A 24,611-nucleotide genomic window follows, 5' to 3' on the forward strand; every position below is an offset into this window, starting at 1 on the left:
GATTCCATTGGTCGACTTCTCTGTTTTTATGCCAATACCACACTGTTTTCATTACTGTAGCTCTGTGATAGAGTTTGAAGTCAGGGATGGTAATGCCTCCAGAAGATCCTTTATTGTATAGGATTGTTTTGGCTATCCTGGGTTTTTTATTTTTCCATATAAAATTGATTATTGTCCTCTCAAGATCCGTGAAGAATTTTGATGGGACCTTGATAGGAATTGCATTGAATCTATAAATTGCCTTTGGTAGAATTGCCATTTTTACTATGTTGATCCTCCCAATCCAAGAGCAAGGGAGGTCCTTCCATTTTCTGATATCCTCATCAATTTCTTTCTTCAATGCTTTAAAGTTCTTGTCAAATAGATCTTTTACTTCCTTGGTTAGAGTTACCCCGAGATATTTTATGCTGTTTGTGGCTATTGTGAAAGGTGAAGCTTCTCTGATTTCCCTCTCTGCTTCCATATCCTTTGTGTATAAGAGGGCGACTGATTTTTTGGAGTTGATCTTGTATCCTGCCACATTACTAAAGGTATTTATCAGCTGTAAAAGTTCCTTGGTGGAGTTTTGAGGGTCACGCTATTTCAGATTTTTATTTCTCACACGTATGTTTGATTTCTTAATACTTTCCTTACTTTTTATAAATGCTAAGTCTTATTTTAAAACTTTATATTTTGAAAGTTACCGTGATAATGTATTATTCTCTACTGAAGATTTGTGAGCAGGATGTGTTGTTGAAAACAGTCTTAGACTCAACAGTATGCATTGCAGAGTCTGTCTGTGGCTCGATCCTTCATGTCTTATGTGCATATGAATAATATCCCTTTGGAGGAATGTCCCACAAAATGACTATTTACATGCCATTGCAAACAGTGTATATGTTTGTCAGGTAAAGCAACTATAGACTTCTTAAAAAGAAAAATTGAGGGGCTAAAAGTTGCAAAAACAGCTTAATGAACTTCCATATACTTTTCATTATCTATCGGTTTGGCTTTGGTTTTGGACATTGTGTCGTATGTGTGCTGCTCTTTATTCTCTCTGTACACAAACATGAATACATTATTTTGGCTGAACCTTCTAAGGATAAACTATTGCTATTCAGACCCTGTATTTTTACATAGTTCTTCACCTGTTTCCCTAGAATAAAGATACCGTCTTACATTGCTTTGTAGTATAATTATCAACTTAACATTTAATTTTGTAATAATTAAAAAATTTAAAAATTATGCTGGGCAGTGGTGGCGCACATCTTTATTCCCAGCACTTGGGAGGCAGAGGCTGGTGGATCTCTGTGAGTTTGAGGCCAGCCTGGTCTACAAGAGCTAGTTCCAGGACAGGCTCCAAAGCTACAGAGAAACCCTGTCTCAGAAAAAAAATTAAAAACTACATTCATTTTGTGTGTGTGTGTGTGTGTGTGTGTGTACATGTGCTCCATTTATGTGCCATGGTGGCTTGTATGGAGTCAGAGGACAACTTGCTGGAGTCTGTTCTTTCTTTTCACAGTGTGGTTTCTGGGGATTGAACTCAGGTTGCCAGGCTTGGTGAAGAGTGCCCTTACCCACTGAGCCATTTTATCTGGTATAATAATTTTGTTTATTCTTCATCCAATGTTGAAATTTAACTATTGTCCCAACAATATACTTACAGCAACCTCCGTTTTTAATGTTTTGATTCAGAATCCAGTCTATAATTATTCCCTGCATTTAGTTGCGTGTCTCATTAGGAACAACAGGTGTCATCCTTTCATCTTTCATTGTTCCATTTTGAAACTTGTTATTCCACAAGTCACTTGTTTTGTAGTCTTGTTCCCTCAGGAGTTTGATGGTTTGCCTTGAGCAGGTGCAGGGTCCACAGTGATGCTGCATTGCTTGCTACTGCTCCTCACTTGGAGTCACCGCTTTCTTCTGCATGGTGCTAGTTGTAGCTCTTTCTCCAGGGCCATGGGTCTTCTGGAAGAATGATAATTAGAAAGCTTCAATTTGGATGCTGTATATTCTCTTGCTCCTGGGAGATATCTGTGTGCCAGTGATTTCTTCTGTGCCTTCAGTGTGTTTCATGGCTTGTACATTTTTTTACTAGAACTTGTAAAGGTGTTAACTATTGGTGGTTTCTTTGTGGAAGCCTAACATACTTATTTAATTTATTTATTGAATGGTTTACACTTTCAGTTTTGAAAACCAATTAGCTACTCTGTAAGAACAGTTTGTCACAATAAATTTGGCAACATAGGTTGCTTATGACAATTTTGTTAATTTAATCTTGTTGGAGGGAGGTTGCTTGTTTGTTCCTGGCTGCTCAGCCCCTAAACAATCACACAGAAACTGTATTAATCAAATCACTGCTTGGCCCATTAGCTCTAGCTTCTTATTGGCTAACTCTTACATATGAATTTAACCCATTTCTATTAATATGTATATTGCCATGTGGCTATGGCTTACTGGGTAAAAGTTCTCAGTATCTATCCCCAGTGGCTCCATGGCTTCTCTCTGACTCCACCCTTCTTTCCTCCCAGCATACAGCCTAGCTTTCCCCACCTAGTTCTGTTTTTCCCTGCCTTTGGCTCAAAGCAGTTCTTTATTCATTAACCAATGAAAGCAACGCATAGACAGAAGTACCTCCCATACCATAATCTCAGTAATATTGTAATTTTGTCTAATTTCTTATTTGTGGTATTTTTTAAAAATTCACTTTTTTCCTTTTTTTTCCTTTTTTTATTGAGAATAAGAAAAAAAAGTTTCCGCCTCCTCCCAGCCTCCCATTTCCCTCCCCCTCCCTCCACTCTTCTCCCCCTCCCCCCACTCCTCTCCCCCTCCCTCTCTAATCCAAAGAGCAGTCATGGTTCCCTGCCCTGTGGAAAGTCCAAGGTCCTCCCCGCTCCGTCCATGTCTAGGAAGGCGAACATCCAAACTGGCTAGGCTCCCACCAAGCAGGAACATGAAGTAGGATCAAAACCCCTTGCCATTGACCTTGGCTTCTCATCTGTCCTCATTGTTTGCCATGATCAGAGAGTCCGGTTTTATCCCATGCTTTTTCAGTCACAGTCCAGCTGGCCTTGGTGAGCTCCCAATAGATCAGCCCCCACTGTCTCAGTGGGTGGGTGCACCCCCCGTGGTCCTGACATCCTTGCTCGTGTTCTCCCTCCATCTGCTCCTCATTGGGACCTTGGGAGCTCAGTCCAGTGCTCCAGTGTGGGTCTCTGTCTCTATCTCCATCCATCACCAGATGAAGGTTCTATGGTGATATGAAAGATATTCGTCAGTATTGCTATGGGATAGTGTCATTTCAGGCTCCCTATCCTCTGCTTCCCAAGGGACTAACTGGGGACATCGCCTTGGGCTCCTGGGAGCCACTCTAGGTTCCAGTCTCTTGCCAACCCTAAGGTGGCTCCTTTAACTAAGATATGTGCTTCCCTGCTCCCCTATCCAACCTTCCTTTATCCCAACTTGGGGAAAAATTCACTTTTAATAGCTTTTTAAGCCCTTACTTTTAAGAAAATGTTTTGTGAATGCCTGTGTGCATATCTGTTTGTGGGTATGTGCTTAAGAATGCTAGTGCCCTCAGAGTCCGGAAGTATTTGATACTCCTGGAGCTGGAATTACAGGCAGTTGTGAGCTGCCTAGCTTGGATGGTGGGATCTAAGTTTGAGTCCTATGGAAGGGCAGTGCGGGTTCTTAGACACTGAGGAACCTCTCCAGTTCCAAGCCTTTCTATTATGTGCTTATTTTCAATTTAAGCAATTTAAATCACTTTGCTTTCTCTTTATGTTTTGAATTCTATTGGTGTGTGTGGGGAGCACAGACAGGTCTTACTGTGCTGTGCAGGCTGGTTCTGTGTTCCGGAACTTACCCTTTTAAAAGTAAACTATTTCAGGCTTGCTTTTTATCATTTTTTTAAAGCACTGGATATCCACCCAAAATTTGACACATAGTACTTTTTTGTGTTGTTTCTAATTACTTATTTCTTCCCTTTAATTTCAGAGCTTACCAACATTTCTGGTTATCTTTTATTGATTTATGGTTAATGGCATGGTATAATATGATTTGGCTTTCATGTTTTGAATTTTGAATTTTCTTGGCAGTTGTTTTATGACTTGATATTACCAAAATCTATAGAATTGAATGTGTTCGAAGATAATATTGTCCAGCAGTTACAGGGCTACATGTGTATGTTATTTAAATATATTGTTGTTTTAGGGTCTGTTTGAGGTGTCAGTTACACAGAGTTTTGAAGTAAAATGTCTTTCCAGGAAACTGATTATTCTGTTTTGGCTTTATGCATTTTGAGGTTTTATTATTGGGTACATACATGTTTATCATATTACTATGATTAGTCGAACTTTTGTTTTTGCTCTAATGCTTGCTTATATAAAAATGACTTAATTATTTTGTTTCTGGAGGTGGGGATGTTAATGCCAATTAGCCTCTGCTTACTTTGCTGGCATTTTAGTATTCTACAGAATAGATTCACAGACATTTTGAAAGGATCAGGTAAACATCATATAATTGGAAGAATGATAGTAAATCTGCAGACTTTCAACAATAAAACAGTAATCGATGATTAAAAAACCAGTACTAGCCATCCAGTAAGGGTTAGTCACCTTGTCCATATGGTAGAGTTTTGAAACCAAAAATTTTCATTACTAACCTGCTTCATAAAATTTTGAATTTTGATGAAATACATAAATTCAGAGAAATTATATACTAATTACATAGTTGTCATTTGTAGAATTAGAAAACATGAAACATGGTTATATGATAACATTAAATGACTTAGCTGTCAAAAGTCCACTGAAAGGACACATATGAAAGATGTTTTTCTAGACCCTGAAGTTGTGGTCGTCTGTATTGTCTTTTAAAAGTTTTATTGAAGCTGAGTGGTGATGGCACACATCTTTAATACCAGCACCCAGGGAGGCAGAGGCAGATGGATCTCTGTGAGTTTTGAGGACAGCCTGGTCTACAGAGTGAGTTTCAGGACAGCCAGGGCTACACAGAGAAACCCTATCTCGAAAAAAAACAAAACAAAAAAATTATTGATATTTTCCACACATTTTTAAACAAGCTGGAATGATGATGCTTCGGTGTCAGTAAAGGACGGGGGAACTTGCATGACAACTTGAGGTCAGTGAGCTGGGCTTCTCACTGCTGCCACACTAGATGCACACAACACAGAGGAAGGAGAATTATAGACAAACATTTGTGTATGAACACAGAAGGAAAACTTCTAAATGAGATCAAAGCAGAGAAATTTCAGTTGTGTATTGAAAGAACCATTGAAGTCAAAAGAAGGTTTTACCAAAACAAACAAACAAACAAACAAAACCCATTCAGGTCTTAAGGCCTAGGTAGTAGCATTTCCTGTTAAGACCATAAAACAGAAAATAAGAACTTCAGAGGCAGCAAACAGTTGCAGCAGTTAAACATTACTGTGCCTGTAAATTATATTCTTATTAACACTTAGCAGTTTCAGATTTTTAAATAATAATTTGTTACATTTAGTTACTAAATAATAGAGAATCCTGGTAATTTTTTAATTCCTCCTTTTTTTGTAGTGTGTGCAATGTTTTCTTAAAATTAGCAACTTTCATTCAGCCACACTAAAAATTTTAAATACCATTTTTGCATAATTTGCTTATTTAGAGACAAGATCTATTTATCTGTTTTGTTTGTTTGTTTTTTCTTTCCTTCTTAGTATCTTTAGCATCTTGTACAAACTTGACAAGCTGGCAGTATTGAAATAAACTTTTTAAAACCAGAGTAACTAAAATTTAATTCTGATGAGCACATGATTGTTAAAATGTTTTATCAAAGGTTAAAAGGGTGGGTGTCTTAAGAAGAACCAAAGGATAGTTCTTTCTACACAGAAACTTATTCCATAAAAGCATAAGGCAAATAAATGCTGTAGAATTATCGATGAGAAATGAGAATCTGACAAACAAGTATACAGAGTCTGTGGAGCATATAGTATTAACATAAATAGACGGTGTACATAGTGTTGTCTCCTGAAGTTCAGTTTACTATTTATTCAGTTCATTTGTGACACCCAAAGTTGTCCTTTCACCTGTACATGTATACACACATGCATCTGCACACACAGACATGCAGCGTGCTCACACAAAGGCGCACATACCAGTAACCCAGCTCCCACCTTTTTTTTTTTTTTTTTTTTTTTTTGAGAAAGCGTTTCTCTGTAGCTTCAGGGCCTATCCTGGAACTAACTCTTGTAGACCAGGCTGGCCACGAACTCACAGAGATCCACCTGCCTGTGCCTCCTTAGTGCTGAGATTAAAGGCATTTGCCACTACTGCCTGGCCCTGTAACCCAGCACTTCTTAAAGTAGAGGCAGAAGAATTACAAGTTTGCCTGGGCTACACGCGAGTTGCAAGCAAGTTGTAAGCTGGGCTACACATGTAGTTGTAAGCTACAAGCCCAAGCCCTGTCTCAAACAAAAAAACTGTAATATGTATATATGTATATATACATATATATGTATATATATAAATAAATATAAGGAATCATTAACTTTTTATAGTAGTTACTTCATGCTTCTATAGTTTAATTAGATTTTGAAGGTGCTTTGGTTTAGTTCTTAATTATAATTTGGATTTTTATTGTTTAAGAAATGCTCATCTGTTGTACATCTAATTTGCATCACATTTCATTAAGAAAGTAACTGATGGGTTTTTTTTTTTTTGTTTCAGCTAAACCATTTACTTCTAAAGTGAAACAAATGCGATTACACAGAGAGGACTTTGAAATATTAAAGGTGATTGGTCGAGGAGCCTTTGGGGAGGTAAGAGATGAGTTTATAAAATGTTTACTAATTGTTTTAGAATACAATGGTGAGCGATATCTATTTGTTGTTATAATTGATATGACTGATCAGAAAATAGATTAAAGTTGTGAATAAAGCATTTTGCATGGATTGCTTTCTATGATGCTTCACGTTTTAACGTGTACTGAATTTTGTTTCTAGTCTGTTTCCTTCTTGTGACAAGGCCACACTATCTCATGCGACCTCATCTCCTAGTTTCTTCCTCCTGATCCTGTCTTTCCTTCCTTGTGTTTTCATATTACTTTAGAATCTTGTTTTCACACATGCACACACACACAGAGACAGACAGACAGACAAACAGACAGACAGACACACACACACACAGATAGAGACAGAGAGAGAGAGGAAGAGAGGAAGCAGGAAACTAGAAAGATCTGAAGTTTGGGATAGGATTTCATCCCAAAACTGGAGATGAGTTAATAATTAATTGAAATTTTAAGATTGAGTCAGCTAATACATATACATGAGATATATCTCCTTTATTTAGGACTTTATAAGATTGTAACTTCATTCAGTACAAAAGATTCCACATCTTTTAGCCGGTTTACTAGATGTCTGGTATTCCTGAGGTTATTTTAATTAAAATGGCTTTGTTTCATTTTCTAATTGTTGAAAATACAAATATTGCAATTACCTGAATTTTATTTATTAACCTCATGGCCATTCATTATATTAATTTTACTTTTAAAATAACGAAATGTGTTGAGTATTAATAAAATGGTTCATCGTATCTGTTGAGACACCAGTCAGTTTTCTCTTTTAATTGGTTAATGTGTTGAGCTTCACTTGTTAATTTCAAATGTTAAACTAATTTTATAAAATGATTCCATTTATATGTAGTATTATATCTAAAGTATTATTGTTCTTTGCATCAGTAGATTTGGCATGCTTTAAAAAATACGTGTGTATTTAATTTTTTCACCTATTTTTTGAACAGAAATTGGCTTGTTATTTTCTTCTAATACCTCTATCAAATTTTGGGGTTTTGGTGCTGCTGTCTCTTGGGAGGAGTGTTTTTTCTCTCACTGCTCTCTGCAAGCTTCTGAAGAGGTTGCCATTTTTTTCCATGTTTCTCATGTCTCACAGGTGGAGCTTTCTGAGCCTGGAGTTTGACTGAGATAGTCAATATATTTAATTTTACAATGGAGTTTTAAAAAATTATGTCGGTTTGTTCACCTCATGTAACTTTTAGAACTTAGTATTGTATTAATCAGTTATTGAGTCATATGATCATTGGTTGATCTCATTCTTAATTCTTAGTCTTGTTAGGGAGTTGGTCAGTTTTCTTTGTTTTTCAATGAATTGACTTTTATCTTCTTTAGTTAGTTTTGCGGTTGTAGATTAATTCCCACTCTTTAATAATTTATTTTCTTTGGTATGAACCTACTGTCCATTTTTCTAATTTACTGATGTAAGCAATTTAGAATATTGGTTTCTACTTCTTTTAAAATGTACATTCAGGCTGTTTTCCTCCAAGCAGCGCTGTCATGCTTCCTTTATTGTTCACTCCAATTTCCAGTGTGATTTTACATTTTCAGTTTGTTTTGTTTTGTTTTGTATCTGTGAGTTTAGAAGTTCATCTATGTTTCTAAGGGTCTTGAGGATTTTCTGACTCTGGTTTTGCTTTTGAGCTATAAAGTCATCAGATAGCATACATTTTATGATTGGAATTTATTAGGTTAAATTCATTAATTTAGCTATTTAAAATTTTTATTTAATTTTTCTGTTTTCTCTTGAGTTGCCATTTCCTTAGAAAGGGATTTGTTTGTTTATTTCTTTCAGTTTTTTTCTTGATCCATTTCTTCCTGAGAGAATTTTTTCTTTTCTCTTTTTTTACATTTCTTTCAATTTATGCTGATAACAAGTAGTCATCTTGTCTTAATGACAAACTCTATCATTATAGAATGTTCTCGTTATCTCTGTGATGCTCTTTGACATACATTAGTCTGATGTTAGTAGAAATATTTTAACTGTTAGTTTTACATTAAATACCTAGCTAGATTCCTTTAGTTTGTTTCCTATAGCCCAATAGTATATTCATTACTAAGTGCAATACCAATTCCTCGTAAGCCCTCCCCTCTTATCATAGATTTATGTTACCTGATTTTCAATTTTATGTTAATAGAATTATATTCTGTCTATTCTTGTTTCTAGTGTCTGTCTGTGCTCCATGATATACTCATCTGTCATAGCCTTGTTTTTCTTTTCTCCTGTTCTTTAACTTTTATCTCTGTGTGTGTCTCTGCTCTCTGTGTGTGCGTATGCATGCATGTATGTGTGTGGATGTGCCGTGGCATGCGTGTGGACATGTGGAGGTCGGAGGGCAACTGTAGAGTCATTTTTCACTTTCCACCATGTGGGTTCTAGAAACTAAACTCAGATCATCAGGCTTGGCAGCAAATGCTTTTACCCATTGAGCTGTCATACTGGCTCCACATTCTAGTTTTCCACTAACTAGCTCATCATATTTCTTTGTATGAATATGCCTGTTGATGGAGGCTGCTTGTTCATTTCCGGCTGCCCAGACCCAAAATAACTGCATAGAAACTGTATTAATTAAATCATTGCTTGACCAATAGCTTATGCATATTTCTAGCTAACTCTAAGCTCATTTGTCATTTGTATATAGGAAGGCTACTGATTTCTCTGAATTAATTTGTATCCTGCTACTTTTTAAAAGGTAAATTACTTTTAAAAAGTAAATTCCTATAGGCTGTAGGAATTTACTGGTGGAATTTTTAGGGTCACTTATGTGTACAGTCATATCTGCAAATAAAGATACTTTGGCTCTTTCCTTTCCTGTTTGTATCCCCTTTGATCTCCTTTAGTTGTCTTATTGCTCTAGCTAAGACGTTAAGTACTATATTGAACGGGTATGGGAAAGAGTGGACATCCTTGTCTTGTTGCTGATTTTAGTGGAAATACTTTGAGTTTCTCTCAATGTATAATGATGTTGACTATAGGCTTGCTGTAAATTACTTTTATTATTTTGAGACATGTCCTTGTATGCTTAGTCTCGTCAGGACTTTTATCATGAAGGGATGTTGCTTCTGTCAAGGGCCTTTTCTGCATCTAATGAGATGATCATGTGTTTTTTTTTTTTTTTTTTTTGTTTTTCAGTCTGTTTATATGGTGGGTTACATTTATTGATTTGCATATGTTGAACCATCCTTGCATCTACTTGATTGTAGTGGTTGATCTTTTTGATGTATCCTTGGGTTCAGTTTGCAAGTATTTTATTGAGAATGTTTGCATCTGTGTTCATAAGAAAAATTGGTCTGTAATTCTCTCTAGACAAACTTTATGCCCCATCAGCCACTTCCCAAATAACCACACAGAAACTTACTATTAATTATAAATGCTCAGCTGATAGCTTAGGCTAGTTTTTAGCTAGCTCTTATAACTTAACCCATTTCTGTTAATCTTTGTGTTACTCTGAGGCTCATTTACCTCCTATATTTACTTTCCAACCTGCTCACTCTGTGTCTTATGGCATTTACTCAAATTCCCTCTCCTCTTCTTCCCAGCATTCTCTTAGTCTGGTTCTCCTGCCTAACCTTATCCTGCCTAGCCATTGACCAACCAGCCCTTTATTAACCAGTGAGAGGAGTACATATTTACAGTGTACAAAAATCATCCCACAATAATTCTATTTCTCTGTTGGGTCATGAAAGGTATCAGGTATTAGGCTAACTGGCCTCATGAAAAAAATTGAGTAGTGTTCCTTCTCTTTCTATTTTTGTGGAATAAATTGAGTATTGGCATTACTTCTTTAGATTTGGTAGAATTTTGTGCTAAAACTATCTGGTTCTGGGCAATTTATTTATTTATTTATTTCAGACTTTAATTAATGCTTCGAATTCACTAGGGGCTATAGGTATGCTTACAAGGGTTATTCTTGTTTTAACTTTTGTAAGTGCTATATATCAAGAAACTTATTCATTTCCTTTACATTTTCCAATTCAGTGGAGTTCAGGTTTTTAAATTATACCCTTATGATTCTTTGGATTTCCACAGTGTCTTTTGTTATGTCCCCCTTTGTCTCTAATTTTGTTAATTTGGATTTTCTCCCCACATTTTCATAAATTTTGTCAAGGGTTTGTCAATCTTACTAGTTTTTCTGAGAGAACGAACTCTTTGTTTCATTGATCTTCATTCTCCCTCCTCCCCTCCAATTTCTTTCCTTCAGTCTTATCCCCAGCTTTGTAGTAGACCTTCTGATTTGTTTTCCTCTTCCTCTCTGTCCCCACCCGAGGGGTCTATGAAGATCCTGGACCACCCAGCTTTCCTTCATATGTGGACTCTCTCAGCCACCCCTTCCCCATCCTTGTTCAGTAGTGTCAGTTCCCAATACCTAGAATAATTTTCTACCAGGACCTCCAGTGGCCATACCTGGCATGATCTTAGAAGCATTCCCTACCAGGAAACTCAAATCTACCAAACTCGGAAGAACTGGAGAAGGCAACAGAAACCAAGCAACAAAACACCCACCCAACAAAGACAAGACTGGGTACCAGCACCTAGAATTACAATCATCCCAAATCCAGATGCCCCAAATCTACCATAAAAGCACAATCATTAATAGCAAGAATAATATGTCATCACTAAAGCCAAACAACCCTATTCTAGTAGGCCCAGAGAAATGCAATATAGCTGGAGCATGACAGAATATCTATTATGAATAGACAACAAAATAGTTATTACTTTAAAGAGGATATGGATAAGTCTATTGATGAAATCTATAGAAACACAAACAACAATGGAATGAAATGAAGAAAACTGTTCTCAAGACATGAAAGTAGAAATGGAATCAATAAAACCCAAACAGAGGGAAATCTGAAAAATGGGAAAATCAAAAACCTGAACAGGAACCTCAGAGGCAAGCCTCACCAACAGAATTCAAGAGATGGAAGAGAGTCTTAGGCATTGGGGGACAAAATAGAAGAAATGGATACCTTAGTCAAAGAAAATGTTAAGTCTGAGAAAATCCAGGCACAAAACATCCAGGAAAACTAGGATACTATGAAGACTAAATCTACGAATAATAGGAATAGAGGAGGGAGAAGAAACATAGGACCAAGGTACAAAAAATATTTCAACAAAATCATAGAAGAAAATTTTCCTAACCTAAATAAGGTGATACCTATCAAGATACAAGACACTTACAGAACACCAAATATATTGGACCATAGAAACTTTCCATGAAAACTAACAAAGAAATAATGTTATAAGCTGAATTAATTCATAAAAAATCTTAATAAAGCTAGGTGGTGGTGGCACACTCCTTTAATCCCAGTACTCGGGAAGTAGAGGCAGGTGAATATTTTTGAGTTCGAGGCCAGCCTAGTCTACAAGAGCTAGTTCTAGGACAGCTTGGACTGTTAAACAGAGAAACCCTGTCTCAAAAAAACAAAATCAGAGAAACAAACAAAACAAAAACAAAACCATAATAAATCCAAATGTGTTCACCTGGGGCTGGAGAGATGGCTCAGTGGTTAAGAGCACTGTCTGCTCTTCCAGAGGTCCTGAGTTCAATTCCCAGCAACCACATGATGGTTCACAACCATCTGTAATGAGATCTAGCGCCCTCCTCTGGCATGTGGGCATACATGGAGGCAGAATGTTGTATACGTAATAAATAAATGAATCTTAAAAAAAAAAACCAAATGTGTTCACCTATCAAATTAGCTTTAAAATCTATTAAATACTATGTATAAGGACTTGTGTGGAGAAGTTAGACACTCTTTTTGTCTCCCTGTGTGTGTGTGTGTGTGTGTGTGTGTGTGTGTGTGTGTGTGTGTTTGAAAGGGGGGGGATGGTGATGATGATGTATATACATTTCAGTGAGTGTCTGAGTGTGTGGAGGTCATGGTTTGATGTTGGGTATTTCCCTCAGATTCAGTTTCTCGCTGAACTGGAGCTTATTGGTTCAATTAATCTTGTGACCAGTGATTTCCAGGGATCCACCTGTTTTCCTCCTCTGGGATTACAGATTATGTGATTCATTCGAGTTACCTAACACAGGACCTCATGCTTGTATGACAAACACTCTACCTACCTCCCAAGCAGTTTACCTTTAGCTATCTCTCCATGCCTTCTCTTTTTTGCTGGTGCTAGAGATTGAATCCAGGGCCTTGCATATGCTAGTCTATTGCACTACATTGAGCTACACCAGTAGACATGTTTTGTCTTTTAATTTTGAGACAGAATTTAATTAAGTTGTTGAACTGGGTTTTAATGCAGAGTGTGGTCTCTGCTAGCTTTGAATTTGCAATCCTCCTGCCTTGTGCTACTGAATATCTGGGATTATAGGCTGCTTTTAAGAAAACGTTTCTTGTACGCCTTTAATCCCAGAACTTCGGAGGCAGAGGCAGGCAGATCTCTGTGAGTTCAAGACCAGTTTGGTCTATAAGAGCTAGTTTCGGGACAGCTAGGTTTGTTACACAGAGAAACCCTGTCTCGAAAAACCAAACCAAAACCAAACAAACCAAACAAAAAATTAAACAAAACTAAAACTTTTTCCTATGCAATATTAGAAATTAGAAAGTAAAGCAGATAAACATACCAATACTTAGGAGTGGTTCTTTTTTGAAGGTAAAACCTTTTTATGAAAGTTATTTCACTCCATGTTGAAATTATTGGTATAATAAAGCAGTGTCCTTTAAAAACAGTAAAAGCTGGTTTTTACCAGTAGATAGAAATTAGTTGTCATTGAATCAACTTTGTTTTGGTAGTGGCTACTCACCTTTATTTGAAGTTACCCTCTTGGAATATAAAGTCTACAATTAACATATTTCTAGCTATGTTTAGAATTATTTTTTTTGCACGGTCAACCCTGGCACACTGGTAATGAAACTTGTATTTAAAAAATTGTATTTATTCTACAGAACAGAGAGAGGGTGTGCTCTTGGAGGCCCAGCAGATCTAGTCACTTCAGAAAGTACTTTCTTTATTTAATATGGTGCCTGCCATCTCTCCTCTTAACTCATTCCACATCTAGAAAGTAGCTACTTATTAAGAGAAACTGTGGGCTGCTAGGAATTCCATATTATACTTAGGAAAAGGTGAAGTCACATCCTTCAGCCTCTCACTCAGCTTTGCTCTGTAGTGATGTGTTGGCAGGGGAGTGTTTGGAGCAGCAGGCACTGCCTAGGATGCTAGTGTATATGACAGTCCTTATTAGGAAACTTAAAAAGTCGCTCTGCTTTGTCAGCAGTTTGAGTCAGTCCTAGGAGGAGGATGATGGATAAGCCAGGATTTAGAGTTATTTTTGTGTGTGAGAGAAAGAGTGCTGTCTCATATGAGATCAACTCAAATCGTTAACACAAGGTTTGGTCTAGTCCAGAGCTTCTGCTCCAGAAACCCCATTAGTCACTGTGTAATTTCTTGAATACTATCTGAACTGAAAGAAACTTAACTGAAAACAAAGCCAGGAATTGTGGTGCACATCTTTAATTCCAGTACTTAGGAGGCTGATACAGGAGAGTTTGAGTCCAGCTGGGTCTATATTCTGAGATGTTGTCTGTTGGTGGGGATGATAGATGGGGATCAGAAATTCCCATTTTCATCACCATGCTAATCCAACTTGTCATATGTAAGTAAAAATGCTTGGAAGTCTTGTTTGAGGGCTGTGGCGACCCTGACTTTTTCCAGACCTGGTGGGTTCTAACTAGGATGTCCAATTTGATTGTATAGTAGCTATTTTCTTGGAAATACCTTGATTACCCAGTCAGTTCTAGGAGTAGGCAACTAGCCATCAGTAGGTTGCCAGTGGTATTGGCCTCTTGACAGTTTATTTACTTCATGTAGCTACTTCAGATTTGAGCTGCAAGTCAGCATATACACAGAAGGCTTCATCTGCCAGTCAATTCTAATACATAAGAACTTTGATTTCTGCTTTTGAAGAATGCTGTCGATCCTGTCGCCAGAAAGCTTATCATCTAGGAAGCCGTGTAGCTAGGCTTAGAGACTTGGCTGTACTCAAAAGTATCTTCCTGCCTCCATCCTCGGGATGTTGAGAGCCATTGAAATGTTGCTCATATGTGATGTAAATAACTGAAACTGCATACTGTATAAGTAAAAGTCATAGTTTGGAGTCTGAAAATCTAAAATCTGTCCAGTTAACTGGTAGTGAGTGTTTTGACTGTACCGCAAGGTGGAAGGAAAAAGGACTAGGTGTGTGGGTGCATGTGTGTTGTATAGCTTTATATTACCCAGTACTGAGAGAAATAACAGTGTATAAGTCCATTATTCGTCTTTTACATAGGTGGTGCCCATTGCACCTATGGGACCTGATAAGATAACATCTTAGAAGGGCTAGGACTAGAATGACATAAAACTTGCAAACACTCAATGGATATAGGGAAAGGAGAAGTCTTTGACACATTTTGATATGGATTTGATTAGTGTAGCCTTTCCTGAAAACAGAGTGGAGGTTGCTCAAAAAAAAAAACAGAAGTGGAATTGTCATACTAAACAGCAATCCCATTTGATACTTATCTAAAGGAACTAAACTCAGTATATTACAGACATACCTACATTACAGTATGCTCACAGTAGCCAAGATCTGGAACCAATTGATTTTAAATTTTTTAAAGAACTTTTTAAAATTTTTAAAGAAAAATTTTTTAAATTTTTAAAGAAAATGTCAAGCACATGGGTATACATAAGCTTGCACACATGCACATACACACACACACACTCACACACACTGTGATATTTTCAAACACAAGAATAATGAAATGCTGTCATTTGTGGCAACGTGGATGGAACTTGAGGACATTGTGCTTAGTGAAATACACCAGCCACAGAAAACATTGTTTTCAGTCATGTGTGAAAGTTAAAAAGTTTCAGTTCATAGAATAGAAAAGAAGGGGAGAAAAAGAAGAGAGGGAAAGGGAAGAAATAGTGGTCACTAAAGTACGAGAATGGGATGAGAGTAGAAAAGTTTGCTTAGATGATGTGGGACAATGATCTGTATTCTATCAATCATATTTTAAATAAATGCTGATTATTTTGAATAAATGCTGATTGGCCAGTAGCCAGGCAGGAAGTATAGGTGGTACAACCAGACAGGAAGTAGAGGTGGGTCAATGAGAACAGGAGAATTCTCGGAAGAAAGAAGTCCTAGTTTGCAGTTGTGACCCAACCACATAAGAAGTAAGATGTGACTGCCTCGCTGAATAAGGTACCGAGCCACGTGGCTATCATAGACAAGAATAATGGGCTAATATAAGTTATAAGAGTTAATAAGAAGCCTGAGCTAATGGGTCAATCAGTTTATAACTAATGCAGACCTCTGCGTGATTTCTTTGGGACTTAATGACTGTGTAAACCAGGTAGGACAGAAACCTTGAACAACACTTAGATAATAAGAACCCAAAGATGGTAGGGTAGGAACAATTAGTCTGTAGTTCACTAGGGTGACTGTAGGCAATCCCAATTTGCCTTATATTTCAAAACTACCGAAACGTGTAGAATTGTTGAATGTCACAGATTTTAGAAATGCCAATTGCAGTATTAACTACCATTTACTAATGCATAGATTTACTGGTTGTTTTGTTTTTGTTATTGTTTATGGGTTTGTAATCTATAATCTTTGTAAATCTGCTTATTAGGCAGCTTTCCTAGATTCTACATTTATGATTTTAGGAAAGTCTTTCATGGCATCTGTCCAATCTTCCACACCATCAGTAGAGGTAGATTAATGTTCTCTCTCCTTTCTTTCCATGAATATTAAAACCAGCTTGTTGACTTAAAAAAGGATTTCTTTCATTAGAATATCAGAGTTACAGATCAACCAAAGAATTTATACCCAACCTTCTTTGGATTGATTATAATATGATTTATAACTTCAGAAGAGAGATGGGAACTTTTCATGTACTTCGGCTCATACACCTAGGGACTTGTTCATCATAGTTGTATTCTTTCTTTCTTTTAGTTTGATTCACAGTCTCACTAAGCTGCCCAGCCAAGCTTTAAACTCACTTTGTAGTTCAGATAAATCACTTGTGTCAGCTTCTTGAGTAGTTGGGATTACAAGCAGGGGCTCAAAAGCTAGGTTTGCAATTTCTAATTATTATACTAGTTTAAAAAATGTTTTAATTTATCCTTTGACAATTTCATATATTTTGATCATATTTCCCTTCCTCCAACTTTTTCCAGAACATTCCCCACTTTCCTACCCATCCAACTTCATGTTTTTTCTCCCTCTTAAAAAGAAAAAAAAAAGAACTAAAACTAAAACACAAACAAAAGATGGAGTCAGATTTCATTGGAAACTACTCATGAGCATTGGTCCTGCATTGAAGAAAGCCGATTTTCCCTCTGCCAGCAGCTATCTGTTAACAAAATTTCCTGGCTAGGGGTGGAGCTTTGTGCCTATTTTTCCTCCTCCATGCTGAGATTTTTGTCTGGCTTGAGCTTGTGCATGCTATTACAGTTTTTGTGAAACATTTTTGTATCTGCTCTGTAGTGTCTGGATCATCTACCAGTCTTCCCTCCCCTTCTTCATAGAACCTTGAATGGAGAGATGTGATTTAGATGTACCATTTAATGCTGAGCACTCCAAATTCTCACTGTCTGCACCTTGGCCAGTTGTGGGGTCCTGTGTTAATTACCATCTTACGGAAAGAAGCTTCTCTGATGAGGGTTGAGTGCTACACTGGGTATAGCATTATGTCATTATAAGTCATTTTATTGCTATGTTCACTTATCAGAATAACAGTAATGGGTTTCTCTCTAGGGCCATGATCTCTCTAGTTTCAGGTTCTTAGCCTCATTAACAGTATCAGGTATGGGTTATGTTTCATGGAGAAGGCCTTTAATTTTTAAAAGGTGTTGTTTAATCCCATTATTGTATCAGTGGGTATATCTTGCAGGAAGGTTATTATTGTTATTGTAGTTCACAGGATTTATAACTGGGTGAAATTGATGACTACTTTTCTTTTCTGTTAGCTTATAGCACCTTCCAGCACTGAATGCTAGCTAGTAGAGATGAAGCTTCTAGTTAGTACCAACTCAACTTCTTCATATTTTATGCCATATTTATGTGGTATCTTTAGCAGTAGTATTTGTAATAGCCTGTAAATCTCTGAGGGGTGGTGGCCTATGTATTCCTTTGATCAATTACTTAAAAAGATGTAACTAATTCCTGGTACTGGGTTTTATTTCGTAGCATGTGATGTCTAGTTGAGGTATTGGCTTTCCCATTGTATGCTCACTCCATTTAAACCCATTTTATATATTTTAGGGAGCTTCTACAGTGGAAGGTTTCCATATGGCTTTTTAAAAAGCCTTTAGTGATAGTTATCCCTCTCCATTATCCCCCTTTTCTGATCTCCCACTCACCACCCCCTTTAATCTTCCTGCTGTAATTATCTCTTTATTCCTTTATGACAGTGTATTCTTTTCTCCTTCTTGGAAGATTCGCTCCTTACCCCTCCCCAGTTCTTTATTAGTTCTAACCTCTGTGGCTATTCTAAATACATACATAACGCTAACATCCACATATAAGGAAAAGCATGCAATGTTTGTCTGTCTGGAACTGGGTTACTTCACTCAGCATTATTGTTTCTGGTTCTTTCTCTTTACATGAAGATTTCATAATATATTTTTTCTTAACATCCAAAAATATTCCATTGTCTAAAAGTACTACTTTTTCATTATTGACTCATGAGTTGATAGGTGTCTTGACTGTTTTCCAGTTTCTGGCTCTTATGAAAAGAGCAGCAATAAACAACGGCGAGTATCTCTGTGGGCCTTTGGATATATGCCTAAGAGTGCTATAGTTGGATTGGCAGCTTTTTTGAGGAACCTCCGAACTGATTTCCATAGTGACAATCTTAATTACTTTTCTTTTGTGATATAACACTATGATTAAGGTAATTTATAAAAGAGAGTGTTTAATTTGGGGCTTACGGTTTCAGAGGTTAGAAGAGTTCCTGATTATCATATCAAGGAGCACAGCCGCAGCCAGCCAGGCATGGATGGCATGGTGCTGGAAAAGTACTTGAGAGCTTATGTCTTGAGACGCAACTATAAGGCAGAGAGCTGACTGGAAATGATGTAGGATTTTGAAACCTTAAAACCTGTCCTCAGTGACACACATCCTTCAACAAGGTGAATTGTTTTGGAATTTTGAAGAGGGTTGCATAGAATCTGAAGGTTTTGGTGTGATGGACAGCTTCACAATATCATTGATACAATCCATGAACATGAGAGGTCACCCATTTTCCTGATGATGGCTTCTTTAATCTCTTAAAGTTTTTAGCATACAAATCTTTCACTTGCATAGTGAGTGAGAGTTATTCCAAGATGTGGTGCTGTTTTTTTTTTTTTTTTTTCCTGCAAGGCTATTGTGAGAGGTGGTGTTTCCCTGATTTCTTGTTCAGCTCATTTGTCATTTGTATATAGGAAGGATACTGATTTCTATATATTAATTTTGTATCCTGCTACTTTTCTAAAAATGTACATGAGCTGTAAGAATTTACTAGTGGAATTTTTAGGGTCACTTATGTGTACAGCCATATCTGCAAATAAAGATACTTTGGCTCTTTCCTTTCCTGTTTGTATCCCCTTTGATCTCCTTCAGTTGTCTTATTGCTCTAGCTAACTTCAAATACTATATTGGACAGGTATGAAGAGAGTGGATATCCTTGTCTTGTTGCTGATTTTAGTGGAAATACTTTGAGTTTCTCTTCATGTATAATGTTGACTGTAAATTACTTTTATTATGTTGAGATATGTCCTTGTATGTCTGGTCTCTTCAGGACTTTTATCATGAAGGGATGTTGCTTTTGTCAAGGACCTTTTTCTGCATCAAATGAGATGATCATGTGGTTTTTGTCTTTCAGTCTGTTCAGTCTGTACATCAATAAATGTAGTGGGTTACATTTATTGATTTGCATATGTTGCACTATCTTTGCATCTCTGGGATGAAGTTGACTTGATCATTGTGGGTGATCTCTTTTGATATATTCTTGGATTCAGTTTTTAAGTATTTTATTGAGAATTTATGTTTATAAGGGATATTGGTCCATATTTTTCTTTTTCATTGTTTCTTTGTATAGTTTTGGTATTTGGGTAATAGTGATTTCATAAAAGAGTTTGGAAATGTTTCTTCCATTTCTTTTGATGTTAGTTATCTAGCCCTGTATTTCTTTTAAGTTGGAAGACTTTTAATTATTGTTTTTATTTCACTAAGGGTTCTGGATTTGTTTAAATTCTTTCATCTTGATGTTTTAACTTTGGTTAGATTTATATATATATTAAAAATCCATTCATTTAGGTTTTCCAGTTTGTAGAATACAATTTTTAAAGTATTTTTTATGGTTTCTGAATTTCCTCAATATCTGTTATAATCTCTTCCTTTCCATCTCTAGTTTTATTAATTTGGATCCTCTTGTTCTTTTTGTTAATTTGGCTAAATGTTTGTTAAGTTTGTTGATTTTCTTTTCAAAGAATTAACTCAGTTTCATTGATTCTTAGTATTTATGCCCCATTTCTCATTCATCAATTTTGGCCCTGTGTTTGATTATTTTTTCCTGTCTACACTTTTTGGGGGTTTATTCTTATTTTTCTAAAGCTTTCAACTGTTTTATTAAGTTACAAATATATTTCCATTTTCTTTTATATAGGTACTTTATACTGTAAACTTTCTTCTTAAAACTGCTTTCATTGTTTTCCATAGATGTTATGTTTTCATTTTCATTAAATTCTAAAAGTTTTTAATTTCCTTATTGACTCAGTTTTCATTCATTAGTGAGTTGTTTAATTTCAATTATTTTTGTGTACTTTCTGCTGGTTTCTATTGTTGATATTCAGCTTTAATCCATGGTGGTTAGATAGGATACAGGATGTTATTTAAATTTTCCTATATTTGTTGTGATTTGCTTTGTATCATAATATGCATTCAATTTGGGGGGAAAGTTCTATAGGTAACTTACAAGAAAGTGTATTTTTCAGTGTTTGGGTGGAATATTCTGTGGATGTTTGTCACTTACATTATTTAAATCTAGAGTTTCTCTATGCAGTATTTGTCTGGATGATCTTTCTATTGGTGAAATTGAAGTATTGAATTTACTCATCATCAACGAGTTAGGGTCAAGATGTGATTTTATATAATAGTGCTTCTTTTATGAATTTGAGTGCCTTTGTTTTGGTGTATAAATATTTAGAATTGTAATATCCTCTTGGTGGATTTTTTTCCTTTAGTGAGTGTGTAATGTCTTTCTTTCTAATTAATTATGAATTGCAGTTATTTTGTTAGATACTGAAATAACCAAGCCTGCTTGCTTCAAATTGGTTCTGTTTGCTTGAAGTATCCTGTTTTCATCTTTTTACTCTAGGTATCTGTTCTTGATGCTGAGGTGTGCTTCTGGGGAGACAGCAGAAAGATGGATCCTTTTTCCTAATCCAGTCTGTTAGTTTGTGTGTTTGGGGGAGCCACGACCATTCGTATTGAGAGTTAGTGAACAGCGTTCACTGGTTCTTGTCATTTTGTTATCTTCTTTAAGACTCTTGTTTATCTGTTCTAGATTACTTATTGCATCTTCTTCAATGTGGTTAACTACTTCTTTAAACTGATGTTTTCCTTCTGATGTCCTCTGTAGAGATGGAGTGGTGAACATAAATTCCTTAAAGTTTGTCTTCATCAAGAAAACATTTTTTCTTTTTCCTTCAGTTATGACTGATACTTTTGCTGGGTATAGTAATATGGACTGACTTCTCTAGTCTCTTAAGGCTTGTAGAACATCAGTCCTGGCCCTTCTGACTTTCAAAGTATCCATTGAAAAGTCATGTGTTACTCTAACAGGCTAGTTTTTACTAGAGATTTGGTCTTTTTCTCTTGCAGCTTTTTAATATCCTTTCTTTCTAACATTTAATATTTAATTATTATGTATTGAAGGAAGTTCTTTTTTTGTCTTGTCTATTTGGTGTTCTGTATATTTCTTTATAGGCTTCTCTTTTTTAAGACTGGGGAAATTTTATCATATGATTTCATTAAAAATATATTCTGTGCTTTTAACTGGTGTTTCTCCCCCCATACCTATATTATTCATAGATAGATTTGGTCTTTTCTGAGTATCCCAGATTTCTTGGATGGTTACTTTCTTTTTTTTTCTTCTGGTTTCTTGAGACAGGGTTTCTTTGTGTAGTTTTGGAATCTGTCCTGGAACTAGCTCTTGTAGACCAGGTTAGCCTTGAACTCACAGAGATCCACCTGCCTTTGCCTCCTGAGTGTTGGGATTAAAGGCATGCACCACCACCACCTGGCTCTTGGATGTTTTGTTCCTGATTTTTTTTCAATTTAACGTTTTCTTTGATCAAGTGTTACATTTCTTTTCTTTTCTTTCTTTTTTTAAGACAGGGTTTCTCTGTGGCTTTGGAGCTTGTCCTGGAACTAGCTCTGTAGACCAGGCTGTTCTCGAACTCACAGAGATCCACCTGCCTCTGCCTCCCGAGTGCTGGGATTAAAGGCGCGCGCCACCATCGCCCGGCTACATTTCTTTTACTTTGCTTTTAAGACCTGACTTTCTCTCTTTCACTTCATCCAGTCTCTTGGTGAGACTTTCCTCATAGTGTTTTGATTTGAGTTATACAGTTCAAGGTTTTTATCAGTTTTAGTTTTCTTTAGCAATTTTATTTCTTTGTTAAATTCTATTTTCCTATTTTAAATTGTTTTTATTAGTTTATTCTACTGTGTTTTCATGATCTTCATTAAGGCGTTAGGTTATATGCTTTTTCAGGTCCTTGAACATACTCAGAATTGGTTTTTTTGTAATTGTTGTCTTGGGCTTCATCTAAATGACTTTTCTCAGGGAATATGACAGTCTGCATGCCAATTTTTGGAGGAAGGGTATTATTGTCTTACTTGTTTGAGTTTACGATGGAATCTGTGCATCTGGAGTTAGGACATTTGTGGTGTTTCTTTGGTGTGACTAACTGGTCATGCCTCTATTGGGTGAGTGTTTAGGTCTTTGTTTGCTGTTGTTCCAGTTTGTCAAGTTGTGGACTTGTTGAATGATATCTGAGTTTCAGTGCTGGAACCACTCTGGATTTCAGGGTTTAGACTCTTGACTAGTTGACCTGGTAAGTACAGTGACTGATAGGTGAACAGCAGGGAGAGAGGCGCCTGGCTTTGGGTGTCTTTAACTGGGTTTCATGACATCCCAGGGCCCTGCAGTGGGGAGGGTCACTGTGAGTAGGTATGACTGGTGGGAAGACTCTAGAAGGTCGTTCTAGTTCTTCTCTAAAGTGAAGTTCTAGTTCTCATTCAAACCCCAAGCCATGCTAGAGGGGACAGTGAGTGACATTGCTACTAACACTTCTCTCTTTGTTGAGACAGTCTCAGGAAGTCCAGGTTAACTTCCAACTTTAAATGTAGCCAAAGATGACCTCAAACTCCTGGACAGCTTCCCCCCCCCCCCCCCGCCCATAAAGTGCTGGAATAGAGACATTTGTCACCTCACTGGGTTCTTTTCAAGTTCTTATTTTATATACTTTTAGTATACAGTTATCCTTCTACCCCCAAAGAGATCAAGCTGGGAGTCTTCACACTGAGCCCTATCCTTGAGTTTATAGATTCTTTAGCTTGAAGTTTTTAGACATTACTCTTACTTTCATGAAAATCCTGAAATGTGTAATATAGACTGTAGTTTTTCCATTCTTATCTCTCTGTCTAATCCTATTCTGCTCATCCTGAATTTATAGAATTCTTTAAAATATTGTTTTTAATCAACTGATGTCGGTCTTTATGTCTTGTATTGTTATTATGGTTTATCCCTTCAAAATATATCTCTTGTCATTTCATGAGATTGAGGTGAAAAGTAAATTAAGGCATTTACTTTTCAAAACAGTCTATAAATAACAAAGGGGAAATACCCAAGTCAGGCACATATTCTTGGCTTGCTTGGAACACTGGTGTTTTCATCCTCTGAGAACCCAGCTTTACTAATTCTTAGTCTGCTTATTATTCATAAATATCTTCAGTCCTTTGCCTTACGTAGATTCTGGATGATTTTTATAGTTTGGGTTTCTGCTCTGTAGTTGCATCTTGTTTGACCTCTATGAGGTCAAATTCAAAGAACTCTTTTACTTGTCTTTGTCTCTGGGTTTTCAGTAGCACACTGGAGTCACATCCGGTTCAACATTATCAGGAACTGCTATTAAAAGGCATCAAACTTAATGTGGAATCAAACTGAAGACTTTGAACTACTTTCTCTAAAACGCTAATGTTGGTTTCCAACTTTTGGTCTCAAAATGTATGTATAGAGTAGTGGTATTGAAGTTCCAGCCAACCGTTCTCACTCACTGACTAATACAACAGAGTGATGTTGAAATGGGACCTTTCAGGACAGTAGTAAGAAAACAATTGTTGACCCTAATCCGTGTGACATAATCATACTGACAGAAAGGAAAGAGATTTCCTACCTTTATTTTTCAAATTTACTTTTCAAATTGAGAAGAAAATAAGCTCCTTCCTAATGTAAGCATCTCTCTTGGGCATACATATATATATTCTGTGACTCTTACAAGCTAAGATTAAGAATGCAAAGATCCGAAACAGGTAATTATTTCCTTTGAACTATTTTGTTTCTACCAGGATCTATGAAAAGGCTCACTTCTGGAATAGATATCTAATAGGAACATTTCTGTCAGTTTAATATTTTTCCCACCATCAATTAAGTTTTTTTTGGTAGACAGACAAACCATGTAAATAAATTAGTTTTAAAAACTCTTACAAGAAATACATACACCGTGGGAAACAATAAAGTTG

General features: G+C 36.5%; 1 protein-coding gene across 8 annotated transcripts in view; it reads left to right on the top strand.

The window, feature by feature from the left end:
- Positions 1 to 24,611, top strand: part of Cdc42bpa (CDC42 binding protein kinase alpha) — a 204,282-nt gene that overhangs the window by 39,406 nt on the left and 140,265 nt on the right. For all 8 annotated transcript variants that reach the window (XM_050143074.1, XM_050143075.1, XM_050143077.1 and 5 more), the window contains exon 2: positions 6,699 to 6,790. In XM_050143074.1, coding sequence (XP_049999031.1) covers positions 6,699 to 6,790 — 92 coding nt within the window. The remainder of the gene's footprint in view (positions 1 to 6,698; positions 6,791 to 24,611) is intronic.

The sequence above is a fragment of the Alexandromys fortis genome, unplaced genomic scaffold (genome assembly GCF_014885135.2).
Source record: "Alexandromys fortis isolate MF-2015 unplaced genomic scaffold, M_Fortis_MF-2015_v1.1 scaffold_51, whole genome shotgun sequence".
Classification (NCBI taxonomy): Eukaryota; Metazoa; Chordata; class Mammalia; order Rodentia; family Cricetidae; genus Alexandromys; species Alexandromys fortis.